This window comes from Melanotaenia boesemani, chromosome 4, assembly GCF_017639745.1.
Source record: "Melanotaenia boesemani isolate fMelBoe1 chromosome 4, fMelBoe1.pri, whole genome shotgun sequence".
In the NCBI taxonomy this organism is placed as follows: domain Eukaryota; kingdom Metazoa; phylum Chordata; class Actinopteri; order Atheriniformes; family Melanotaeniidae; genus Melanotaenia; species Melanotaenia boesemani.
Genome location: NC_055685.1, coordinates 29068459 through 29090468, shown reverse-complemented (window position 1 = coordinate 29090468; position 22010 = coordinate 29068459). Strand labels below are relative to the sequence as shown.

The window sequence follows — 22010 nt, the reverse complement described above, 5'->3', positions numbered from 1 at the left end:
CTCACAGCATGCCTGAAGAGAAATAGACTGCAAAGGTTCAACTGGTAAATAAAATTTCAACATCAATTTGGATTCAGATATTTAGATGTTTAGTTTGCTTGTTTTCTGCCTTCAGTGCTGATTAGTTTAGGATTCCTGCAAACTAGTTGAATGATTCTAACTCATTCAGTTATAATGCAAATTAAGCCGCCTCTCTTGCAGGTTTATGCAGTATTAACTTGTCTACAGATTTTTGGTGATCAGCAGGCTCTAAGTTAACATCCACCAAATGTAGTTGAAGATGCGCTTGGTGTCTATAAATAACTTAACTGACCAGTTTGTCAAGTGATGGATGAGGCAAATAATTGCTGTTATTAATCCTGACAGTGCTATCCCTGTTTTTCTTACGAGCACTCTTCCATGACAAATCATATATTCATTGGCTACTGAAGGTTTCCCCTGCTTACTTTATCATGTGTGGTATTGTTTATGTGCTATTGCCTAAACGAAGCTGAATGAGGAGTGGAATTTAAGTAAAGTACAAGGTGGTTATAAGTAAAGAAAGGGGCTAAGGGAGAATGTCAGTGATGAAGATGCAGGTGAAAGCCATTGACATCTGGAATGTAGATAATTTGTGCTCATGCAAAGCAGAGTTTGTGTGCAAACGCAAACACCAAGCTAAGAAAACATTGGCTGGTGATAAAAAAAAAAGTTCATTTAGAGTCTAGGGTCTCATTTACAAAACTGTGCATAGCAAAGCAGACTACAGGTGGCGTACGTAGGGACAAAAGGAAATGCGGCGCACGGAAAATTTCAGATTTATAAAAGTGTGCACACGGACGTTCCATGCCTGTTTCTGTTTTTAAATCAGAATCAAATCTAAAGTTGGTCCACATGGTGGCTATAAAAGTTTAGGTGAATGCCTATAATAAATATTCATCATATCATTTCCATGATGGCTCAGGAGGGGAAAAGAGGGAAGAAGTGGAATGAGAGACTGAGATCCTGATGGACCACTTGAAAAATGTAAAAATAAATTATTTAGTGGGCATGATGTGGGCATTACCAGATTACCAATTACCAGATTTTCCGCCAAGTTTGGTTTTTATAAATCCCAAAAGTTGACTATAATTGGCGTACACTGGTTTTTGTAGTACCTACGCCAGCTTTAGAAATTAGACCCCTTGTGATTAGTAGCAGAGCAAATAATTACAGTGGAAAAAGAAATGGAAATACGGCCAAACAAGACACATCCTGTAATTACAGAGATAGTAAATGTGAATGTAAAAGTAAACATGAGTCACCGTCAAGACAGCCACTTTGCTGGTTTCCTTGGTTATAAACAACACATTATAATTAAACTGGGGTTTAGGCAATAACTACTTGGTTAGGATTGGAAAAGAAAGCTACTTGTTTAATGCACTAACTTTCCAACCTTAAACCACATATGCATAGGTTTTCTCTGGGTACTCCGGCTTCCTCCCACAGTCCAGAGATGCGTGTTAGGTTAATCGGTCACTCTAAATTCACCCTTGGCGTAAGCATGAGTTGTTGTTTATCCCTTTGTTTTGGCTTTGCAATTGACTGGCAATCTGTTCAAGATGGACTCTGACTTTCACCTTGTAACTGCAGGGATCGGCTTTAGCTCCTCTAAATTGGAATAAGCAGTACAGAAAATGGATGGATGGAAGCTACGTGAGTAAATTATTAAACACTTAATAACAGTGCTTGCAAATTCACAACAAAACCCTTCTGGCCTTTGTTTTATTTTTTTTTATCAAACTGATTTATTTTATTTATCTATTTTCTTTTACTCACTTATTTATGCATTTATTTTTATACTGTTTATTTAATATTTGTTTATTATTTTTTTGTATTTTCTTTTATTTCAGTCTCTTTTTCTCTTTCCCTTTTTTTCTTTTCTCTCCTGATATTTTTTCCCTCTATTTACTTCTTTTTTTTTTATATAAAATTGAAAACAAATCCAGACATTAACTTGAATACCTGAATTAGGATGAGGATTGTGTGTTTTCCTCCAAGCTGATTCCCATTTCTGTGTTTTTTCAGAACCCTAAAATAATAAAACAGCTAGCTTTGTCTTTTTTGTCCGGGGGAAATTTTTATGGTTTCACTGCCTTTAGCTATCATACACGGCTGACTGACTGCTCACAACAAGCTGAAGGCAGGTCGGGAATTACTCTATGCTGCATACTACCTGAGGAATTACTGCACTTTTGTCCTTAGTATTTTGCACATGCAAAGATCTGGGGTGTAATCTCTTGGTGCAGTTACAATAAACATAAAAAGAGCTGGGTATCACCAATAATTTCCTGAATTGATTCGATTCACAACAGCCTGATCCAAATCAATTTCAATCACGATTAGATAGAGATTAATTTACAGATATTTATGAAACACCAATTTTCTTGAATATTAAAAATATTCTATGTTGACTATACTTATAAAACATTGACCCAAAATCAGATCATATGATATCATTATCATTACTATAATAATCTGATATTATGTCTTTACATGTACCTCTGAATTACAGTATTCGAAAGATTTTCCACATTTACCAATCTGTTATTTCAGAGTGGGTGTGCATGTTGTGATGTCACTTCCTGTTATTTTTCAAACATTCTGTGTTTGCTGAACCTGGAGGTGGCCTATCCATCCATCCATCCATCCATCAGATCAATTCAGGGTTGTGGGGAAGCTGGAGCCTATCCCAGCAACTAGCAGGCATGTTCATCCTGGACAGGTCACCTGTCCATCCCAGGGCCACATTCTGATTCATGTCACTTCCTTATTTTTAATGCACTGAATAAATTAATTCAATAATAATTATAAAACAGCCCTTTTCCCCCTTTTTCCAGGTTAGATATTCTATAAGGTATTAAATCTGATTCAAAAGCACCAACACTAGGTGATAAAATAATCAGACTCTGACTTAATGTCAGTCATTGGGGCCTTAAAGTTGGAAAATTCTTCTGTTTTATTTTGTTATTTAAAAAAAAAAATTATGGTAGATCATTTGTTATCAACATTACAGACTTCAGAGTCACATATTAACAATCCTGAAATTACAAGGAATCCATTGATGCCAAATATGTCATGATTGATCAGTGGGAAAGGACTAAGTTATTGATACAAAATAGAGCTGTTCATTATGAGCCAGAAACAACTTCGATGAATTTCTGATAGTAATCAATCTGTGTTGTCCCCACATGAATCCTAACATGTTGCCTAAACAATTGCTGCTGTTATCAGCTCAAACTCTGTTTTAGTTCAGATGCTGCTCACGTCTCTTTTCTAAGAAATTAGAAAGAAACTACGCCTCACTTTGTTTTCTTATCCTATGTTTTTGTTTCCTCTCTCCCTTTTCTGGCATCCAGACTTCATTTTCTTTGGAAAATATGTGACTCTCTCCTCTGGCTGTCTCGCTGCACTCGGTTGAATCAACCGTTGCTGGTGTGGACTAAACCATTTGGCACAATTTTAGAGGGGTGATAGGGCCTCTAAAAACATCCATCATTATTATAATGCAAAATTCAGTCTGTCTGCACCTCTATTCAGACAAACTGACTTTTATTATCATATTAATTAATTTGACATTTTGAAATTGAACACAAACAACTTTTCATTACAGGATTTTCAAGGGTCTCCAATGTGCAGTGGCCCGACTCCACTGCATTTAGGGACAACACTGATTAATTACTATCAGAAATTCATCAAAGTTGTTACCGTTCATCATTTGACACCGAGATGTTGCAGTGAAAACAGTTCAGCTTTGTGTCCATATTTCTTCCCTTTCTCAGTCAGACAGTTTCCAGTCAGACAATTTCCAACCAGTCTGCCAGTCAGTCAGTCAGCAGGTTCAATACAAAACATGACTCAGTGACATTTACTAGACAATAAATTTAAGCTTAACTTTTCTTTTAAACATATTTGTTGGAGGACACTTCCAACAATCACTTAGAATAATATATTTCTGTAAATAAAAGTAAAGTCTGATAATATGACTTTTATTTTGCTGGACTTTTGGAAGCTCTCTACAGGGGCTGGGATCAATATTGGATTATTAGATTTGAACCAATCAAATCGACTTTTTTAAACCTAGCTCCAAAAATAAGAAACCAAATGCAAATGTATCTGCAATAGGGTCACTCATAAATTCAAAACAGAATAAAAATACTTGATAATATCATATAAAAAAGGTTTTTAAACTAACTTTTTAAAAATAATTGTGTGTATAACTAACTATAATAACTAATTGTGACTTAGCTCATGTTGACAGTCTCCAGCATGACCAGTGTAAATGCCACCTGTGGATAAAAAGCATTGTATTGATTTTGCCTCCTGCTTCATTCCCAAAAACCAGAAGTATCAACCACAAACAGAGGCCTGAAAATGAAGTCACTAGAGTTTTAGTCACTTTTTTTTTTTGGTCATTCAGGAGTATTGACTTACATATGAACTCACATGGGGATGCGTATATGCACTTGAGTGTGTTGACAGGAAAATGTGTGGTATTGTGTGTTTCCACAGGAGCGAGCATATGTATGGGAGCGATGCAAAGTTGTAGTAGAATGTATAGAGAGCAGGGTATGTGTGGTGCAAGAAAAGCTGATTTATGGAGGAGCCCAGAGAGCATGACTGGGGATTTAGAGCCTAAGTTTGGGCACTCTCCACGGGACACTGAGAATGGTATGTGCTGGCTGAGCCATCCTCCCATGTGTGCTCCCTTTCTCTCCATCTCTATCTTCTTTTACGATCTCATCTGGACACCATTGCATTCATTTTAAGCCACTGGACACTTGCCTTCTTTTCCTGTGCTTACACTATTATTCAACTTTGACAGAAATATACTATGAATGTAACAATCAGCTCAGAGCTGCTGGGACCATCTGCCAGTGGCTCAACGATAACTAAATTTCCCAGATGTCTCCCAGTGGAAGTGTTGATGATTGGACATAATAGCCCTGGAAGCGAAGCTATTTCAACTATTTCAATATGTGAACCATGAAGAAGAGAGGTTATTCTGCTGTGTTTTCTGTAAACAGCAAAGACTATAAGCTCTTTGTTCTCTTTATGGAAAAAAAACACAAAGCCACATTTAATCTTGACCAAAAAAAAAAAAAAAAAAACTTTTTAAAGTTTACAAAGGTCTTTTTCATGCTCTTAACTTACCCAATCTCTTTGCAGGGTCAATAATTATAAACCAAACATTTAAGACAAAGCAGTATGTGCATACTATAAGGAAACGTTTCCATCAGCTGCTGTCCTGTCTGAGGTGCATGATTAGTTTATCACTGTGCGTGTTTTTCCTACTCAACTGACTTCCCACACGAGCCAAATCAGACAGGAAGCACGATGGTCAGGGATTCTCCCCCGAGGACACATGAGGAATAAGAAGAAGGACTTTCTGGGAGCTTTGGCTGATGGTACTTTAATCCTGCATTAGACAGTCCACTTTGCTAATGAGAGCTTGAAGGGTCAGAGGTTGAGGAGTTTGAGAAGAAAAAGATGTAATGAGCGAGGAGACAGAGACAAATGCAAAGAAAACAGTTTTATAAGGAACTATCTAATCAAAGAGGAATGATTAGCCTTCAAGTAAAAATAATCAAAACTGTTGTCTTTACCCTCTGTGTTTTCTCATCAGTAATGTGCAGACATGGGAGAGAAATGTGTTGCATTTTCCACCTAAAATCACTGCCAAGCACTGCGGATGAGGCTTCTTTAGCTTGAGGCTGTGTCCCATGTTTGAATCCCTCTTTTTCTCTTTAATCTGATTTGCTGTCATGCAACTGTCTAATAAATACCCAAGGATGGAGAGAAAACTGTATGTGTAAAACATGATTTGTAAACCGTGTAAATTTGTTAATAATTTTGTGTGTAACGTTGGGTACTTTCAAATGTTTTTAAATATACACACAAAAATCAAGAAATTATTCACACGAAATAAATTTACACATGCAAAATTTATATTTATGTTATTTACATTTTACACAAGATTGTTGAGGTTGTTGTCTTCAACCTCACAAATCTAACAGTTTTGTGTTCAGAGAGGCTCCTACACATACAAATTGTTCAATATGTGAGTACAGATCACAAAAAGACAAAACTATTTTATTCACACATCAGTTTACAAGTACAAAAGGGGTTTTGAAACTGTTTTAACTTCTGGGAGCCTCAGTTTTGTGCATTTAAGTGCTGATTGAAATCTGGCTTATCTGGGATTTCATTGGATTTTATTCTCCAGTTATTTTAAAGTGAGAATGGTGATTTTTCTGACAGTTACACACTGGTTTACACAGTTTACAAATCAGGTATTACAGGTATTTTATTTTTTTTTTTTTATCTGTCGCAATTTTAAAAAGGCAATAATCAGAAAACAAACTAAGAAACTTTCCAAAATCCTTGAGAGACTGAACTGCTCATTTAAAATGAATGTGGTTTAACTAAACCTGATCTCCAAATAATGCATTGCTTAAAACTGCCACATGAAAATCAAGCAATTAAACTCACACATACACAGACAGAAACTGAAATAATGAGTTTAAGCTCAGATGAGTGTCACTCACTACATGGCGCAGAGCAGCTCACCAAAGCAGAAACAACATAATTATTGCTTAGCTTAGCTCCATTACAGCCACTGCTCTCTTGTATCTCTTACCTCCTACATACTCACCATACTCTGCCTAATTATCTTCTCCTCGTCACATGGGAAAGGCTTATTGATTTAAACAACATCATTTGGAAGTGTTTGTTGTGGGTAATGCAATTATTGATCAACACTTGGATAAAAATGTGTAGGAGAAGAGGAGAGAGGCATAGTCTCACCTCTGGCACTGATACGCAGCGAGAAATATGAGAATGATGCTACACTTTGATCATGTGGAGAGGATGAAAAGTAGGACTAACAGAGATACATTGTCTGAATTATTGACAGGGTGAACAGGTTTGTACTGGCAAGCATGAAATCCATTTTTACTGTCAGACATGTGCCATGTTCATATTGAAGGTGGATAGATGTTTTACTTGTCACTTTATGAGAGTGATCCCCTACTGGCATTGTTTGGGTCTACACTTCTCAGATCTGAGCGCTGTAACAGGGATTTGAAGTTTTCTGTAGCACAGATAAGCATCCGCCTTCAAACAAGGTGAATTTCTGATGAGAAGGGGAATTTCATGTACCTGGATTCTAAGACTGAGTCAGTTTACAGTTGCATCAACAATAAATACTGTTAACTTTACTTTCCTATAAAATATCAATCCTGTAAATTAAAGCAAAGCCATAAATGGCTGTGTTGTTAAAAAGAAATGATTGGTAATGACTCGTCCCTGAGCTGCCACCTTGCAGTGGTGGAGGAGTTTGCGTGTCCTGATAATCTTAGGAGCTATGTTTTCTAGGGCTTTATGCCCCTGGTAGGGTCACCCATGGCAAACAGGTCTCTAGGGGAGGGACCAGACAGATCGTGGCTCAATAGATCCCTATGATGAGTCAAATCAATGAATCCAGGTTTCCCTTGCTCGGGCGTGGGTCACCGAGGCCCCTCTCTGGAGCCAGGCCTGGGGGTGAGGCATGGAGGTGGGTGCCTGGTGGGCGGGCTTTTGTCCATAGGGCCTGGTTGGGCTTAGCTCGAAGCAGTGACATGACTAATGCTACAGACGTCTCTGTGATGGTGCAGCAGCTGCCTGAATAACTGGTTTTTAAAAAAGGGAAGACCAGTAGGCAAACTGGAGAGCAGTCACATGACAATACCAACATTAATTAAAAATCCTTTACTGGCATCATCAGTGAACATTAACAGGTAAACTGTATTTTATGTCTAGAACATATTTGTCTATGTACCGAAAATATGGTGAAAGGTGGATTGTTGCTGATATGAGGTCAATAAAGACTCCATAAAATGTTTGATCTGGTTTCCTCACAACAGGAGATTTGGAGCTAGAGATCACCATCTTGCTCCAAATCATGGGTGACATGGGATGATGTTTATCTTTTTTTCCCCCTGAATAATACAAAATGTGGGGCCGGTTGTTCAAAACATTTAATCTGGATAAAGGCTATCCAGATTTGGGAATCCCATTTTTCAGGATGGTGGATCACGTAATCCAGCTTACTTTTATCCCGGTTGTTCAAAGCAACATTGGATTGGATCACCACAATCCGGATTTCCAGCATTTAAATCAATGTGGGCTTCCAGCTATGTGAAGAGCAACAGGCAGAAGAGACATTATGTGGTCCCTTTAAATACTTTTCCCTTTGCAACAACACACTGGAAAACTTCTGTGTATAATAGGGGTTTATTTCCATGGGGACAAGATGATATTATGTTTTATTCTTGCTTTAAGAAAGGCTTAATAGGTAGCCTATGTCTATTTTAACCACTTTATCACTGTAACGGTTAAAAAAACCAGGTGCAAAATACAAATATAAGCATATGCACCAAATAAAAAGTTCTATTATTTGATCAACTGTTAGGTTGTACTGCAGTTTCTTCCTGAAATCCGCCTTTCTAATCCTACCCTCTGTTGGGATCAGGGTAATCCTGTTTTTTTGGAGCAAAGTTATCCGGATCCTACTCAAAAGTTTGGAACAACCCAAACTGAGGGTTTAATCCGGATAACAACCAGGATTGGATTATGTGATCCAAGCCGATTTTGGAATCTGGATTTCCTTTATTAACAACCCATTTTCAAGATTTGATCCCATCCGATAACCAAAATCTGATCGAATTACATTTGAACAACCGGCCCAAGAAGATAAAAGAAAACTAAACAAGAAACATATTAGACATTTTTACTTGGATTATTGGAAAATGAACATAAAAGTCTATTTTAGATTTTTCAATATCTTTCTGAAATTAGTCTAAACTTTCTTGTCTCAGTTAAATTACTGACCAAAGAAGTAAAACATAAAATCAAAACAGTACTTTCAACAAGTATTGTGTAATTTCAGCTATTACTAATTTGCCAATGTAAAAGTAAAAGTTTCATACAATGAATTATCTCTGATTTATTGTTAATAGAAGTGAACTGTATTGTGGGAAATCTTGCTTCCCCACCGTCACAATTCCTCATGTACTTATCTTAAATACACTGATTCAACATAAGTTGAACATATGTTGATTTTTTAATATTTTGCCCTCCAAAGTTTATATAACTTATTTAAGTTATTTATTTAACTAGATTAAAATCAAGTTATATCCACTAGATATATATTCTATTTAAAATGTTACATTTTACAGTGTAAAAGGAAACTCAATGGTGTGTGACAGATGTTCTGAGTGGAGCTTGATCTCATTGCATTATGTATACACAGCATACTGCTTTAGGTACATTTCACAAATAATTCTTCAAATATTCAGATTTTAGTGCATTATGTTATGCTGTTGAATGGTTAGTTCAAGGGCAAACATTCAAAACAGGGTGTCATCCCTCCACAACGCAGGATGTAAAATAGGCAGCATGATGTAGCATAACATTTTCACACACCTCTTTCTAAAGAACAGGGGTAGTGTGTGTTTGAGAGGAAGAGAGACAAATACACAATGCAAATGATGGTTTACACACAGCTTGTTAAAGCAAATATCCCTGGGGTGATGAAACTGTAACAGTGGCCACAGATGTGCATACACAACCTCATACATAGTGTATGTGATTATCCGTCATTTGTTTTAATTTACATAGTGTTTTCATATGAATAGCTCGTTATTCGCGAATATTCCAAAGATAAAAATATGATTCATGCAGGCTGATTGTCTCATACAAATCAGTGGGGGTGCAGATATTGCGTCCCGTCCCTCGTTTTGCCTCGCACCTTAATAACAGTCCTGTATTCACCATATGACTGCAGGACATGGAGACTTTTCCATAAAACTGTGATGTCAGAGACAGATTAAATTCAGCTATTTAGAAAAAGACTAAGCAGAACGGTTCACAGTAAGGTCTCTCAGAGGGAATCTATCAAATGATAAAAAGAACAAATTTCACTCAGATTGATGCAGGGATGTCAGAAGATTGCATGAGAGATGTAGCTTTTGAGAGCATATAATTCAGAATAGATTTTGAAAGGGATTAAAACTGAAGATACTACTGACAAATCTGTGTTTTTGAATAAAAAAAGAAAAAGGAAAAACTGGGGCTTTTCTTTCTAGAACAAATTCCTCTGAAGTATCTTGTAGATACTAAGACTGAATTTTGTAGATGCTAAGACTGCATTTGGTCATAGCTATAAATCTTAGCCAGAAGCAACAAGAAACAAGTCAAATGTTTTCAGGATTTCATTTCTAACCTTCTAACTATGATGGAAACAAAGATTTACACAGGCTCCAATCAGATATCTTCCTTCCATGGCATTTTGATGTGCATTTGTGTATGTGGGTGTGAGTTTGTGAGTGAAAAGTAAAACCTCTGCAGTAGATGAAGCTATCAGTTTGAGACAATGCACTGTCCTCTGTGTGTCGCCCTGTGTTCAGTATACTGGTTGAATACAAACATACACATGTCTGGTACATATGTAGCGACATTAAGTCTTTTATGCTCGACTTATCTGTCAATATCCAGTAAATCTCCATATGTGACTGAATGAGGTAGGCAAAGGTATGAAATCCCAAGAGCAATATAGATGTGGGGGGCAAAAACAAAAATACATATAATGGACTATTATTCATAAACTTTCAGAGTGGAGTGTATTATTGCCTTGCAGAGTCCCAGTGGTGAAAAACCTTTTTTACCTGCATCACGTGACAGCAGATTTTTGCTGTGTGGCTTCGCATCACATGCCAGCAACTGGATATTATCATATATTGTGGGTGCACAAAATGACTGATTTAGCAAAAAAAAAAAAGAAAATGCAATGGGACATTATAGAAAGAAGCAAGGAAAAAAAGAGATAAGGTGACTGAGTCAACATCGGACTGACTTACTGGATGAAGAGCTCAGAGGAGAGACAGGATGCATGATGGATGCTGATTAAGCCTTTTTTACGGGGCACCATAGTTCGAAAATCTGCCCGTCACAAAAACGGCAAATAATGGTCATCTCACTCTGAAGCAACATCAAAACAACTTTATCATATTTTAAAATCCCATTACTCTGCTAAGACTGAGATGTTCCATCAACAGAAGAAAACAAGGCATTTGGTCTTTTTGTCATTTAATCAGTATGTGCATGTCCGGTGTTTCTGAATATATGTTTTCAGACCAGATATTTTAAAAGGTGCTTAGAGTCCTTAAACCATAACCATAAACCTGCAGAAAAATAAGCAAAACACCAAGCTGTGATCTATGTTTAGACATCATACTTTTTCTAAAGACACAATTTTCTTTTAGTTCTCTTTATCATTAATTTATTTGACAGAAAAAAACATCAGTGCATGAGAAAAAAGGCTTTTTTCTAACTAAAGACTGTGCTGGGAAGTGCATTTACTTCTTTTCACCTAAAAATAAGCTATGTAATTTTCTCTGGGGTTCCCAAACTGCTGCATTTAACACTATTTCTTAAAAACAGTGGAAACAGGGGAGAGTTGAACAGGTTTATTTCTTGACATACAAAGGCTTAAAAGATTAGACTGATTGTATTTTTGCTATTGTCCATGAAAAGAGCAAAACCAATAGTGGGTAAGCTTGTCTCTCAAAACTTATCTTTAGTAATCTTCCTAAACCCACTAAATCCCACACTAAATTCAAAGATAAAATTTACGTGACAGATAAATCCAGCGTGGATTAACACACTCTGTTGAAGATTGAAAATAAAATATGTGTTTTAGATTGATATGTCTGTCTGAAAAAGAACATGGTGTCTATGTGTTATTAGGTTACATGCTTTGATAAGAACCTAAGCTCATATACTCAAATATTTAGTTCACTACAGTGTCATTTTTCAACGTAATCCCGCACATTTTGTTATAAATATAAAGCCTCACAGGATCTTGTAACCAGTGTTGTTTTGTTGTTTTCAACGAAAATGCCGATAACAAAAAAAATTTTGTATAATTTTTTGTGTGTATATATATATATATATATATATATATATATATATATATACATATATATGTTTGTGTGTGTGTGTGTGTGTGTGTGTGTGTGTGTGTGTGTGTGTGTGTGTGTGTGTGTGCGTGTGTGTGTGCTGATTTGTACATCATGATAGAGTATTGATGTTCAACTCAGAGACAACCCTGAGCAGAAACATACGACTGAGCTGAAGATGGACTGGAGCAAATGGTCTGGAATAGACTGGAACAGAATGGAATTTGAAACGTTTTAGCCAAAAATGTTTCCATGGTCAAGGTGTTTTTTGCAGAAACGTTTCAGATTTCGTTTTGTTCTCCAACTGCGTGGATGGAGATGATCAACTGATGCCACAGGAACCCATCAGGAAACACACACACACACAACTGAGAATTTAATATGGTTATATATATACATATACATTTTTTTAAATAAAATGAATTATTAATAATAACGAAAAGTAAATATGGTTATATGTGTATATGTGTTTCCCCTGATAAAATCCCAGGAAAATACAAAACAAAAACTGAAACACTTAATTGCATTTTGGCATATAAATGGCTATATATATAGGCTTTTATGAGATATTTTATTAGACTGAACACAGGTTTAGTTATGTTATTAATTATGGGTCAGTTTCAAAGTTAAATGAACCTCCTGAGCAGTTAGTTAAAAGAGCTTTGTGCAACTAGACATTAACATATATTAATTTAATATTCTGTGCAACTAACCATTTTCTGATGGCAGTTGTCTTTTGGTTGTAGCACTATATTATTTTGCAGCAAAATGTGTTCCCATAAATATTTTTATAATCTTTTCACCTATCCATTTATACAGCCTCTTATTTTTAAGAATGGACTCAAATCCTAAAGGTCAAAATCCTCCCATGCCCTAGTTTTTGCCTTAGCGACCGCCAATGCTGTGTTCCGCTTAGCCTGCCGATACCCATCGGATGCCTCTGGAGTCCCACAGGCCAAAAAGGTCCAATAGGACTCTTTCTTCAGCTTGATGGCATCCCTTACTGCTGGTGTCCACCAGCGAGTTTGTGGGTTACCGCCATGACAGGCACCCACGACCTTACAGCCACAGCTGCAGCTGGCCGCTTCAACAACAGAGGCACAGAACACAGCCCACTCGGACTCCCCTGCCTCACCTGGGACATGGTTGAAGCTCTGCCAGAGATGGAAGTTGAAACTCTTTCTGACTGACAGGGGACTCCACCAGACGTACCCAGCAGACCCTCACAACACGCTTGGGTCTGCCAGGCCTGACTGGCATCCTCCCTCACCATTTGTGCCAACTCAGTCGACAGCTCCGCCCCTCTCTTCACCCGAGTGTCCAAGACATGTGGCCGCAAGTCCGATGATACGACTACAAAGTTGATCATCAAACTGCGGCCTAGAGTGTCCTGGTGCCAAGTGCACATGTGGACACTCTTATGCCTGAACAAGGTATTTGTTATGGACAATCTATGACGAGCACAGAAGTCCAACAACAAAACACCACTCAGATTCAGATCAGTGGGGCCATTCCTCTCAATCACGCCCCTCCAGGTCTCGCCGTCATTGCCCATGTGAGTATTAAAGTCCCCAGCAAAATGAGGGAGTCCCCGGAAGGAGTGTTCTCCAAAACCCCATTCAAGGACTCCAAAAAGGGTGGGTACTCTGAACTGCTGTTTGGTGCATAAGCACAAACAACAGTCAGGACCCGTCCCCCCACCTGAAGGCAGAGGGAGGCTACCCTTTCGTCCACCAGGGTAAACCCCAACTTACAGGCTCCAAGTCGTGGGGCAATGAGCATGCCCACACCTGCTCGGCGCCTCTCACCAGTAGCAACTCCAGAATGGTAGAGGGTCCAGCCCCTCTCAAGGACAGTGGTTCTGGAGCCTAAGCCATGTGTTGAGGTGAGTCCAATTATATCTAGCTGGAACCGCTTAACCTCGTGCACCAGCTCAGGCTCCTTCCCCGCCAGAGAGGTGTAATTCCATGTCCCTAGAGCTAGCTTTTGCAGCCGAGGATCAGACCGCCAGGGTCCCCGCCTCTCAGCTCACACTGCACCCGACCCCTGCAGGTGGTGAGTCCACGGGAGCAGGGACCCATGTCCCTTTTTCGGCCTGAGCCCTACCGAGCCCCATGGGCAAAGGCCCAGCCACTAAGCGCTCACCTCCGTGCCCTTCCTCCAGGCCTGGCTCCAGAGGGGGGCCCCGGTGACCCACATCCGGGCAAGGGAAACCTTGGTCCATGATTTGTCATCATCATAGGGGTGTTTTGAGCCATGCTTCATCTGGTCCCTCCTCTAGACACCTCTTTGCCATGGGTGACCCTACCAAGGGCAAAAAGCCCCCGACAACATAGCCACTAGGATCTCTAAGAGTTATTTCCGTCTCACACTTGCAGCACCTGTCCCTCTCCTACTCTTCCTCATCGTAATATAATTCTGTTCTGTATTATGATTGACTCTCAGATGTTTAAGGAGGTTTGTGGTGTTGCTACACCTCTATTTCTTCCCACACACATTATACAATGCCGTTGCTGTTCAGCTCCACACTTGACTGCTTCAGACTGAGTGAGTGATCAGCGTGCTGCTGTGCCTTATTTCACACATGACTTGCAGGCAGAAGAAATAGTGGTTTCTACTATCTGGGTATAATTTAGACAAAATCCTGACACAGGGAAGACTGAACTAGAACAGAAAAAGGAGTATTGAGAAGAATTAAAGTTCACATCTGGAGTAATCACGAGACTTGCATACAAGGGACATATGACACTGTCCATGTATGGAGCATGGAATTCATGTAATACTGACAGAAACAGACAAACACACCTGAAGTTGTTGAGTACATCCAAATTTGGTTATAACATCTATGTAATGTTAAAGGGCAGACAGTACACCATTATTGTAGTGGCAACATAACACACACACACACACACACACACACACACACACACACACACACACACACACACACACACACACACACACACACACACAGACAACCAAAAATATAAAAACTTTCCTTGCCACTCTTGCAGGATGTGAAGTTTCTGACTCGTTAAATCAAATAAAGAACCAAAAACATATGTAAGAATGACAGAAAATTGAAGAGATTGTAGAATTAGAAAAATCCAAAGTTATAAAAATAACTTGTCGCATCGATGAAAACTGCAGTAACAACTATAGTATTCTAAAGGGACATACGCAACATTAGTCTAATTTCTTTATGGCTCCAACAGTCATCATAGCACTTGTCACGTATCTAGATCAGTTTTGTTTAGTCAGCAAACACAAATAAAGCTTGGCTGTGTTGAACATGCTTGTAGTACACCTCTGTAGAGTCTGGAGTTTTTCTGCTGCCCAATAAAATTTTAGATCCATCTGTTGAGTCTGTTTTGAGGTACTTGTAATAAACAGAACAAAAGTGGCCTTATTGTGTGCACCAAACAGCTTGCTCATGTCCATATTGTTTTATGTTGTGCAATTTATTCTTCCAGTGTGAAAACCCATGCAATGAACTTTATTAATTTAAACTGTCTTATAAATTACGTGTTCATCTGGACTTTTGTTTTCTCAGTAAACTAACATGTGGCTGCCTTGTTCTTATCTGACAGCTGTGACATAATTGTTGTAAATGTGACACACACTGATTATTTATTTTCTGGACATTGATTCTTGATAGCATCATGTTTCATCTAATCCATATTTTAGCTCTTGCTCAAGCAACCAACACATGAACACACACTCACATAACAAGTCTCTTCATATGTTTATGCCACAGGGAGAAATAGGGCTGAGACTGCCTCATGTGTTGGGCTTCCTCTGTGTTCTGGTCCCCACCGACCCCCATCCTTCCAGCATCAGTGGGATGTCCCAGGTGTGTCTCCTCTTGGCCTTGCTCATGCTCTGCAGCTGCACAAAGGTACAGTATGACTGCCAGCTTCACGGTCCTCCACACATTTTATGAAATCTGGCTTTAGTCCATTCTCTCTCAAGTACCACTTACTGTGACCAAGTGGGCTCTGATGGGGAAAGGCTGTAGTTTGTTGCTGACTTCCCATCTGCTGCAGGTTTCCTCTGCCAACTCTCTGGAGCTTTTGAAGGAGCAGTGGAGCAGCTACAGGGACCAGTGCCTGGACTACATTAATGCTACTGCCCCTGCAACAGGTAAGTATTGCTCTGTTACAGCCCAGCTCAATTGCTGGTGTAACAGTGGTATTTTACAAAAATATGAATTGATTAAACAAAACCAGTAAACCGGGTAAAGGGTCTATATTACATTACACTACTGTGTAAGGGTTTTACACAGTAGTGTAAGTGGTGCATGGATGCAGGGAAATGTATGTGGGAACATAAACCAAAACTAAACTAAACCAACAGAACCAAAACAGAACATACCGCCTGCACAGAACTCAGGTGATCCCCTAGCCAAGGTCTGGGAGACACATGCGTTCAGGCTGGTGAAGCTCTTAAATAGCAGGCAGAGCAGGCCCGGTTGTGGCTTGTACCCTTAATCACCAGACAGCACCTGCAAAACAAAACTCAAAAAAGGTGGTGGGGCCGTCACAGTGAATGGCCATGGTTACATGGTGTTTTTTTATTCAAATCTAATTATTCTGAATTAAATTATTTTATTTAAAGTATTCTTATTCACGCTTACATAGAAATAGTAATTCCAAACTAAGGTGCACATGGAAAACACATTTAATCGCCTTTATTCAATTCCACTAAAGATCTGGGGGTTGGGAAGGGTTCTGATTGGACAGGGGGCAGACGTGACGTATTTACGTCTAACGGAAGGAAACAAACTCCAGTTCCTGCTTCTTTCCTTTGATCTACAACATAGAGAACCACATAATATAAAACTTTTTTACTCTGGTTTTGATTAAAGTTTTGAAGTAGTCGCTCGACACTAGCATACTGCTTCACTTTGTGCAGCTAAGTACAGTGTGTGCAGAACTATTAGGCAAATGAGTATTTTGACCACATCAACCTCTTTATGCATGTTGTTCTACTCCAACCGGTACAGGCTTGAAAGCCTACTACCAATTAAGCATATCAGGTGATGTGCATCTCTGTAATGAGAAGGGGTGTGGTCTAATGACATCAACACCCTATATCAGGTGTGCATAATTATTAGGCAACTTCCATTCCTTTGGCAAAATGGGTCAGAAGAGAGATTTGACGGACTCTGAAAAGTCAAAAATAGTGAGAAGTCTTGCAGAGGGATGCAGCACTCTTAAAACAGCCAAGCTTTTGAGGCGTGATCATCGAACAATCAAGCGTTTCATTCAAAATAGTCAACAGGGTCGCAAGAAGCGTGTTGAAAAAACAAGGCGCAAAATAACTGCCCATGAACTGAGGAAAATCAAGCATGAAGCTGCCAAAATGCCATTGGCCACCAGTTTTGCCATATTTCAGAGCTGCAACATCACTGGAGTGCCAAGAAGCACAAGGTGTGCAATCCTCAGGGACATGGCCAAGGTAAGGAAGGCTGAAAAACGACCACCACTGAACAAGACACACAAGATAAAACGTCAAGACTGGGCCAAGAAATATCATAAGACTGATTTTTCTAAGGTTTTATGGACTGATGAAATGAGAGTGAGTCTTGATGGGCCAGATGGATGGGCCCGTGGCTGGATCAGTACAGGGCAGAGAGCTCCACTCCGACTCAGACGCCAGCAAGGTGGAGGTGGGATACTGGTATGGGCTGGTATCATCAAAGATGAGCTTGTGGGACCTTTTCGGGTTGAGGATGGAGTCAAGCTCAACTCCCAGTCCTACTGCCAGTTTCTGGAAGACACCTTCTTCAAGCAGTGGTACAGGAAGAAGTCAGCATCGTTCAAGAAAAACATGACTTTCATGCAGGACAATGCTCCATCACACGCATCCAAGTACTCCACTGTGTGGCTGGCCAGAAAAGGTCTAAAAAAAGAAAAAATAATGACATGGCCTCCTTGTTCACCTGATCTTAACCCCATAGAGAACCTGTGGTCCCTCATCAAATGTGAGATCTACAGGGAGGGAAAACAGTACACCTCTCTGAACAGTGTCTGGGAGGCTGTGGTTGCTGCTGCACGCAATGTTGATCGTGAACAGATCAAGACACTGACAGAATCTATGGATGGCAGGCTTTTGAGTGTCCTCGCAAAGAAAGGTGGTTATATTGGTCACTGATTTGTTTTTGTTTTGTTTTTGAATGCCAGAAATGTATATTTGTAAATTTTGATTTGTTATATTGGTTTCCCTGGTGAAAATAAATAAGTGAAATGGGTATATATTTGGTTTTTGTTAAGTTGCCTAATAATTATGCACAGTAATAGTCACCTGCACACACAGAAATATCCTCCTAAGATACTAAAACTAAAAAAGCCCCACTCCAACTTCCAAAAATATTCATCTTTGATATTTTTGAGTCTTTTGTGTTCATTGCGAACATAGTTGTTGCTCTATAATAAAATTAATCCTCAAAAATACAACTTGCCTAATAATTCTGCACAGCCTGTAGATAGGGGTTAGAGTACCGTACCATCATCAAGGGAACAAGCATGTGCAATACAACCCAAATTAATTTAAAGCGGAATAAACATGATGGAGGACTTATTCAATTCATATTTAAAATCAGAATAAACAAGCAAAGTATTTTGGATTTAGATTGAATTTGGAATTAGGTCATTTTTAGTCTTTTAAAAAAGGATTTAATTTTTATTCTGGATTAAAGCGGAATTAAACATGGCCAATATGATGCAAGCAGGGGAATAAAATAAGCCTGACTAACCCAGGCTTTATGGATCTGCTCTCTATTACAGGGTTTGTGTGTAACAGGACCTTTGATCTGTATGCCTGTTGGCCTGATGGACTTCCGGGAACCACAGTTAATGTCTCGTGTCCCTGGTTCCTGCCTTGGTACCGCAAAGGTCTGTAAATGTGAACAGTTTGTGTCGGTATGACTTTGTCTGCTGAAGTAAGGATGAAAATTAGAACAAGATTAATATTTTATATTAAGACGGGGTAGACAGTGGCAGTTAATGCTGGGATGCATTCACTTACAGGCTGGTTATTGTAATAATTAGCTTTTTAGCTTTTCAGCTCCAACGCAATGTTATTTTCTGGATTTTTTCTTCTCTTTTTTATTACACATTCCTTTCAATCAGCAAACGCATCATATACACAACACCAAGAAATCAGCTTTGGTTTATTTCCTTTTTTCACTCGGTAAAAAGCACAATTTATAAAGTATCGAGGTATCCTATTTAATTTAACCCCTTTGCTGATTGACAACTAATTAAAGATACCTTGCTTTATTCATCTTTAATATCTGGTTTTCTTTTTCCAAAGTACAAATGCAGCACTTAATTTGAATCTAATCAAATAAAATACCACTCACAAGTTCATTACTTATGTCTTCGTTAAAGTGGCTCCATGATGCTCATTTCAGGCTAATTTATGTTGATATGTGATTCCGTAAGGGCAGCATTTTTCACAAACCACTTTATTTATTTTATATCAATCCTCTCTCTAGGCCCTTAGATCAGCCTCTGTCAGAAACAAGAAAAAATGAGAATCTCTCGGCCTGAGCCCCGCCTCCCCCTTATGCAGGCTGCCTCTGATTGGTCAACTGCTGGCAGTAGTTGCTGGGAGCGTGCACGCTAAATGTTTTTGTCATAGAAACGCCGGCAGAGCTTGTAAACAAACCAGAGTAATATAAATAGTCAGTAAACAATGCCAACACAAAACATAGAGCCGTCCTTGTTCAAGCCCGAATCAGATCCTGAAAACGAGAGTGAACAACTCAGCAACCTGCAGCAACAAATGCAGCAGGACTTACCTGTTTGGTAAATACTCGGCATACAAATTATAGTCCGATAAAACGTTGTTTGCCATTGTTACACCAAACTCTGTGACCCATCAGAATCTGTGACCACAGGGGGCGACAGTGTACATTTCTCTGCATGTACGTCTTCAAGACGAGCAAAGTCTTTTAAAAAAGAACTTGTATTTAAGTCTGCGTTCATTATAATGCAGGTACAGTAAAGTCACACATTCTCATAGCTATCAGAAATTATAGTTTCTTATTGTCTAGACCAGGGCTACTCAATTCGGTCCTACGAGGGCCGCAATCCAGCAGGTTTTCCATGTATCCCTGCACCAACACACCTGAGTCAAATTAGGTGGCTTTAACAGCCAATCAGGTTCTACACAATGACTCATTACTTTGACTCAGGTGTGTTGGTGCAGGGATACATGGAAAACCTGCTGGATTGCGGCCCTCGTAGGACCGAATTGAGTAGCCCTGGTCTAGACTCTTCTAACATAATGTGTGACCCTCACATAGCCAGGAACACAAAGGTCACAATTTCTGATAGCTATGAGAATGTGTGACTTTACTGTACCTGCATTATAATGAACTCAGACAAGTGAGAAGACTGGTCCTCTTCTAATGCAGAGAAATGTACATAGGCCATCCTGCCTGTGCAAAAGAGAGATTTTAAATTAGTATTTGCAGATTTTAACTAACATACTTTTGGTATTTATTTCTACTTTGTTCTATAGTTTTATCCAGTCTTACAAGTTGTATGCTCAGAAAAGTGCTGACAATACTCACCGCACACTTGACCCACTCGTTGTTATACAGCAAGTGGGTATGAAAGTATTTAAGTGCTCTCAGTAATGTGATGGTATTTTATTAGAATAATACTGTAAGTAAATGTTGCCGTTTGTGCTTAAACCTATACAAAATAATGTCTGTCCACAAAAAGTGTAAAATAATTGAAAGCCAAATGTAATTCAGGAGAGACAACACCAAACAACAACTAAGATATAAAACAAAGGATTGTAATAATAAAGGAAAAAATAAATAAAGACAAAAGAAAAATAGGTAATTAACTGGAGCAGTTTTAAAGCTTGTTAGATTCTTACTTTTGAGGATTTTATTCACAATAATAATAGAAACAACAATAGAGGTGAGTTTGAAGGAACAACAAAGAAAAAAGTCCTGCAGGTTGAGCTCAGTTCTCTCAAGCAACATTTTTACATTCGCTGACACTTTTCCTTTCACCCACTACTTCAAGTGCTTAAATTACATGTTTGATGAAGCTGACAAAGACAGATGGCTCAAAGCAATTCATCTAAAAAATAAATTAAAAAAAAAAAGAAATAGTTCATAAGAAATTTAGACATACTTAACCGTTGCTTCCTAAAAACGTGACATGACTATAGTTTAGTGTGTTTCAAAGAGTAAAAGCTGCAAGTAGCAGAGAACATCCATTAGATTTTTTCTGTTTTCCATTTTCTTTGCTCATTTGTTTTTAAAAATAAATAAGTTAATAAATACCACTTGCACATGATGTGACAGAAAATGTTGATGTGTCTCTTAGAGCAGCGCATCTTCTGCACCGTCGTACAGCAGCAACCGTATGTGGAGAATCTGCAGCTCCTTCTCTATGCAATCTTTACTATCATGTTGCAGCTGTTTTGAATGCTATGAACAGATTTGTATCTGTTATCCACTATGGACTTTCAGACTTGCTTCCCCGTGGGGATTCTATTCTGAAAAATGCTCTGATGTTTGGACTTCTGCGTTTTTCCTATTTGTGTATCTACCTTTGCTCTCTCTCTCTCTCTCTCTCTCTCTCTCTCTCTCTATATATATGTATATATATATATATATATATATATATATACATATATATATATATATATATATATATATATATATATATATATATATATATATATTTGTGCTGGGCAACGATTAAAATTTTTAATCGCTATTAATCGCATGACATGCTGCGATTAATCGCGATTAATCGCATCGTTACGTGCAAAATGTCTCTTTCCTTTAAAAAAAGGCCTACAGCTATAAAAAGAAAATGCAGTAAGTTTTGGTTTACAAACACTACATCAGGGGTCTCCAACCTGCAACTCTGGAGCTGCAAGTGTCTCTCTGGACCTTCTACAATGTCTCTAAATATGTGGCTAAAATATATTTTTTTAAATCTATCTTTCTTGTCA

At 38.6% G+C, this 22010-nt stretch overlaps 1 protein-coding gene across 2 annotated transcripts in view; it reads left to right on the top strand.

The window, feature by feature from the left end:
- The window catches only part of gcgrb (glucagon receptor b), a 73577-nt gene that overhangs the window by 34485 nt on the left and 17082 nt on the right, over nt 1–22010 (top strand). The window contains exons 1-4 of one of the 2 annotated variants that reach the window (XM_041981835.1): nt 1630–1674; nt 15775–15915; nt 16064–16160; nt 18806–18913. In XM_041981835.1, the coding sequence (XP_041837769.1) occupies nt 1660–1674; nt 15775–15915; nt 16064–16160; nt 18806–18913 (361 nt within the window). In that variant the 5' untranslated portion in view covers nt 1630–1659. Of the gene's footprint in view, nt 1–1629; nt 1675–15774; nt 15916–16063; nt 16161–18805; nt 18914–22010 lie in introns of those variants that run through there. The other variant, XM_041981836.1, reaches the window with a different exon arrangement.